Here is a 4490-nt window from a genome sequence, read left to right as displayed (position 1 = left end):
TTTTTTTTTGTCAATAAAAGATGGCCAGTTCCTCTGTCTCCTCCTTGCTCCGTCTTAGCTTTTGCTTGTTCATTCTTCAAGTAATGAACATTGGCAGGTGTAGCGCTGCAACTAGGATCTACCAGTTTAAAGTAAGTATTAACAATATTCAAACCATAATCAATGTTTCATCTTATGTGTACTACTAAACAGAGTTCTACTGTGTACTAATTTCTAACAGGTACAAACAAAGAGACTCACCAGGCTGTGCCAGACAAAAGAGATTGTGACAATCAACGGAAAGTTCCCTGGCCTTGCGATAACCGCTCAAGAAGATGACAACATTGTCGTTAATGTTATCAACATGACCCCCTATAATGCCACAATTCATTGGTATGCATCTACATATAAGTACACAAATGCTTAGAAGAAAAATTAGACTAACAAGAGTTGTCTCTATTATATGCAGGCATGGTATTAAGCAAAAACTATCTTGTTGGTACGATGGTCCATCTTACATCACACAATGTCCAATTCAGAGCGGACAGAGTTTCACATACAACTTCACAGTGGCGCAACAAAAGGGCACATTCTTTTGGCATGCACACTTTTCTTGGCTTAGAGCTACTGTATACGGTCCGCTCATTGTATATCCTAAAGCTAATGTTCCTTACCCATTCAAGAAACCCTTCAAAGAGCATACAATTCTCCTAGGTAATCTATAAAGCTATTCTCTTTCACTAATTGCCTTTACTGATTTGTTTTTCATAATCTAGGAGAGTATTGGCTTAAGAACGTGGTGGAGCTTGAAAAACATGTACTGGAGAGTGGAGGACCTCCTCCTCCAGCAGATGCATTCACAATTAATGGTCAGCCAGGACCTAACTACAATTGCTCCTCTAAAGGTAATACATATGAGACTGAATATGATTATTGATCCTTGTTTTAATATCTTTATATTTCAGATGTTTATGAACTTGAGATAGTGCCAAGGAAGACATACCTGCTAAGGCTGATAAACGCTGGCATCAACATGGAGAGCTTCTTCACCATAGCCAATCACAGGTTAACCATAGTGGAAGTAGACGGCGAGTACACCAAACCTTTTACAACAGAGCGTCTGATGCTCGTGCCTGGACAGACAATGAACCTTCTCCTCACAGCTGATCAACCCATTGGGAGATACTCCATCGCCATGGGTCCGTACGAGTCTGCAAAGAACGTCAAGTTTCAACACACTTCAGCGATAGCTAGTCTCCGATACTTTGGTGCATTCCCCAACAGTGTAGCGTCACCAGCTAAGTTACCTGTTTTCAATGATAACATTGCTGTTAAGACTGTCATGGATGGGCTCAGAAGTCTAAACACAGTTGACGTTCCAAAAGATGTTGATGCTCATCTCTTCATCACAATTGGGATAAATGTAAACAAGTGTAACTCTGAAGACCCAAACAACAAGTGCCAAGGTCCCAGGAAAGGAAGGCTAGCAGCTTCAATGAACAACATCAGCTTCGTGGAACCTAAAGTATCGATACTGGAAGCTTATTACAAGAAACTGGAAGGGTACTTCACTCTAGATTTCCCAACAGCACCAGAAAAGTCTTATGACTTCGTCAATGGAGCGCCCAATGATATAGCCAATGACACGCAGGCAGCAAACGGGACCAGAGCAATGGTTTTCGAGTATGGGAGCAGGATACAGATCATCTTCCAGAACACTGGCACTCTAACAACTGAAAATCATCCGATTCATCTTCACGGGCATAGCTTCTATGTTATTGGCTATGGCACAGGGAACTATGATCAACAAACAGCACGGTTTAACCTGGAGGATCCTCCTTATTTGAACACTATTGGAGTCCCAGTTGGAGGATGGGCTGCGATTCGTTTTGTTGCTGACAATCCAGGTATTCTTCTTATTCACAACACTCCTTCGCATCACAGACATTTTGCTGATAAACATATTCTTCTTCTTTTAATGAAACAGGGCTATGGCTATTGCATTGCCATTTTGATATCCATCAAACATGGGGAATGAGCACAATGTTTATAGTGAAAAATGGCAAGACGGTGGTTGAGAGTCTACCTCAACCTCCTGCAGACCTACCAAAGTGCTAGCTTCACTGAAATTAGCAAATGGTGACAGGGAAACATCTCCCAGAGGAAGATTCTTCCATTTGCCTACTCTTATTCGTTTAATCTAGAGCAAATGAAATGTGCTTCATTCAAAAGGGATATAGACTATGGTATAGAAGAGAAAGATTCAGATATTTTTATTCATTTTTTCAATATGGTCCAACACAGAAAGCAGAGATACACAGTAGACTGTTTGAATGCCAAGAATGAAAATATTGCTAGCACACAAATAACAAATACTTTAATTACCCTCTCACAGCCATTATAACTTAATCATGGGTTAACCTTTTCAGAAGTCCAGCACTTATCTCCTGTTCCACTAATCATGGACGAAAACAAAAGCCTCTGATTACTTTTGAGATTCAAGTAATCAACCTGTCATCAAAAGAAACCACTAATGAAACAAATCTGCTAGCTTCAACATACATAGGGGACATCAGAAGAAAGAAATTATATTAAAAAAAAAAAAACACCTTTTCTGGCTCTAGGAGCATTAGACAGTAATCAGCAACTGGACCACTTGAGGGATCTAACTTAACTTCTTGATCTGGTTGCTCACCATTGTAAGGCATACCAGGCGCAGGACAGGTGTACGTCATCCTTGACTTTAGAGAATTAGCAAACCAAGCCTTCTCTCTTAGCTACATCAAGAAATAAAAAAACAATCAGGAAAAAAAAAAGTCTTTCTTCCTTCTCTGAGTTGTTAAACTAAGTTATATATCTCCAACCTGAAGCTTGGTCTGGTCAGTATTCGAAGCATCAATGACCTCAACCCTTCCATTGATCCGAAACTGCTCCCAAGTATCCGAGAAATACCAACACATCTTAATAAAAAACAACCACCAGTGTCAAATCAAAGTGTGATTAAGATAAACTTGTTCGTTTACGTGTAGTGTGTCCTAAGTTCGTTTACATGTCGCGACCTGCGCCTTGCGACTAAAATTATGTTTGTTTGCGTGTTGGGCGGTCAAAATTTTCTTAAGTTTTAATCGCTGTTTTTTCAGGCAACTTGAATCGGAACCTGCGACTGGTCGCGCGATCAGACATCAAAACGAACACCAACGTTTAAACCCAAGTCGCGGAGCGCGCGATAGGTAAACGGACAGAGCTAAACCAAGCTTAAAGAGATTGTCACCTCAGAGAACGGACACTGCTTAAGCTCTTGAATCTGCAACGAAATGTAGAAAAATCACAACACGAAACAGAGACAGACACAACCAAAACAATGCCAACAACATGAAACTTGATAAGACCTTGCGACTACGAAGATCAGTGTTGATTTGAATCCTCTCACCGTTCTCTTCAAAGCCCCTAACAAAACAAAAGTTATCACTACACAACCAATAATCAAAACACGGACACTCTCACAGTCGTATCACCTGAAGACGACGGTGCGATTCGAAGGGCGGCCATTAACACCAATCGTCGCCTACAAATATCAACAGATGAAAGGAACTTCGCTCCCTGTGTAAACAATACTAACAAGATGGAGAAGGGAAGGCTTACGAGCTGAGCGTAGGAAGAGTGTTTTAGGTGAGAATTGGCCTCGATCGCACCGAAGAGAAGCTGCTTCCATGGCGCTGCAGCTGTTCCCATCGTCTTCCTCACTCAGAGTTTCGGCCTTTCCATTTTAGTCGATCAGATATTTATTACACACACTTCAGAGATCTCCACACTTCACTATAAAACGCCGTCGTTTGGTTCTTTGCTAGTATTGGGTCTGTTAGTGAACTAGTGGGCATTGTGTAATTTAATTAGTATCGGGCCTGTTACTTGATATCAATATGTAAGTAATGGGCCTCGTATAATTAATATTGGGCCTTTGTGCTCGATGGTCCGATGATAGTTCGCTAGCGGAAAGCGGCACGCGAGAGGAAGCTGGAACAGTGAAATGACAAGTATGGAGAGATAAGGATTGGGTGGGTGAGGGTGTTGGGCAAGAGAAGACAGATGTCAACGTCAGTAAAAAAAAGTAGATTTGGAACAGTGGGACCAAATCTCAATCACGCCACGAACTGTGGGACCCTGTCTCCACCTCCGTTTTGTCGCTTCCTGTCGGTCTTCACCTTCCTAAGAGCATCTTTTCTCTGATTAAAAAAAACAAATTAAAAACCCGCGGACCACCACGTGTCACTGGAGTCCGCGAACAGTTGAAAAACTCCCCCAAGATCGCTGCTGATTTAGACAGCAAAAACTTCCCTATTTTCAAAAATGGTGAGACCCATCCACTATTTTATTCTTATTTTTTAATTACCTCTCCAAAATTTTCATAGTTAATGCTGCTCTAGTTCTTCTACTCTCTCTCCCTCGTCATCTTTTTCAAAAAAAATTTCCTTGAAAATTCTAAGATGCGAAACCATACTTTTTTTTTTTTT

General features: G+C 41.0%; 2 protein-coding genes across 4 annotated transcripts; one reads left to right on the top strand and one right to left on the bottom strand.

The window, feature by feature from the left end:
• The first annotated feature begins 8 nt into the window (after nucleotides 1-8).
• Nucleotides 9-2209, top strand: LOC106321506 (laccase-6). Of its 2 annotated transcripts, none has more exons than XM_013759768.1 (6): nucleotides 9-131; nucleotides 221-372; nucleotides 449-693; nucleotides 756-848; nucleotides 945-1886; nucleotides 1967-2209. In XM_013759768.1, the coding sequence occupies exons 1-6, from the start codon at nucleotides 21-23 to the stop codon at nucleotides 2095-2097; spliced, it is 1674 nt and encodes a 557-aa protein (XP_013615222.1). In that variant the 5' UTR covers nucleotides 9-20; the 3' UTR covers nucleotides 2098-2209. The 2 variants fall into 2 exon arrangements, with proteins under 2 accessions (XP_013615222.1, XP_013615220.1); XM_013759766.1 differs by having other exon boundaries at nucleotides 756-884.
• Nucleotides 2210-2228: 19 nt separating this feature from the next.
• Nucleotides 2229-3749, bottom strand: LOC106321507 (pyridoxine/pyridoxamine 5'-phosphate oxidase 2). Of its 2 annotated transcripts, none has more exons than XM_013759769.1 (7): nucleotides 3622-3749; nucleotides 3495-3544; nucleotides 3369-3426; nucleotides 3251-3283; nucleotides 2844-2939; nucleotides 2589-2756; nucleotides 2229-2490 (listed from the first exon to the last, which is right to left on the bottom strand). In XM_013759769.1, the coding sequence occupies exons 1-7, from the start codon at nucleotides 3709-3711 to the stop codon at nucleotides 2389-2391; spliced, it is 597 nt and encodes a 198-aa protein (XP_013615223.1). In that variant the 5' UTR covers nucleotides 3712-3749; the 3' UTR covers nucleotides 2229-2388. The 2 variants fall into 2 exon arrangements, with proteins under 2 accessions (XP_013615223.1, XP_013615224.1); XM_013759770.1 differs by having other exon boundaries at nucleotides 2844-2906.
• Between the last annotated feature and the right edge of the window lie 741 nt (nucleotides 3750-4490).

Source organism: Brassica oleracea, unplaced genomic scaffold (genome assembly GCF_000695525.1).
Source record: "Brassica oleracea var. oleracea cultivar TO1000 unplaced genomic scaffold, BOL UnpScaffold01827, whole genome shotgun sequence".
In the NCBI taxonomy this organism is placed as follows: domain Eukaryota; kingdom Viridiplantae; phylum Streptophyta; class Magnoliopsida; order Brassicales; family Brassicaceae; genus Brassica; species Brassica oleracea.
Note: the sequence above shows the minus strand (reverse complement) of the source record. Positions and strands in the feature narration are given on the sequence as shown.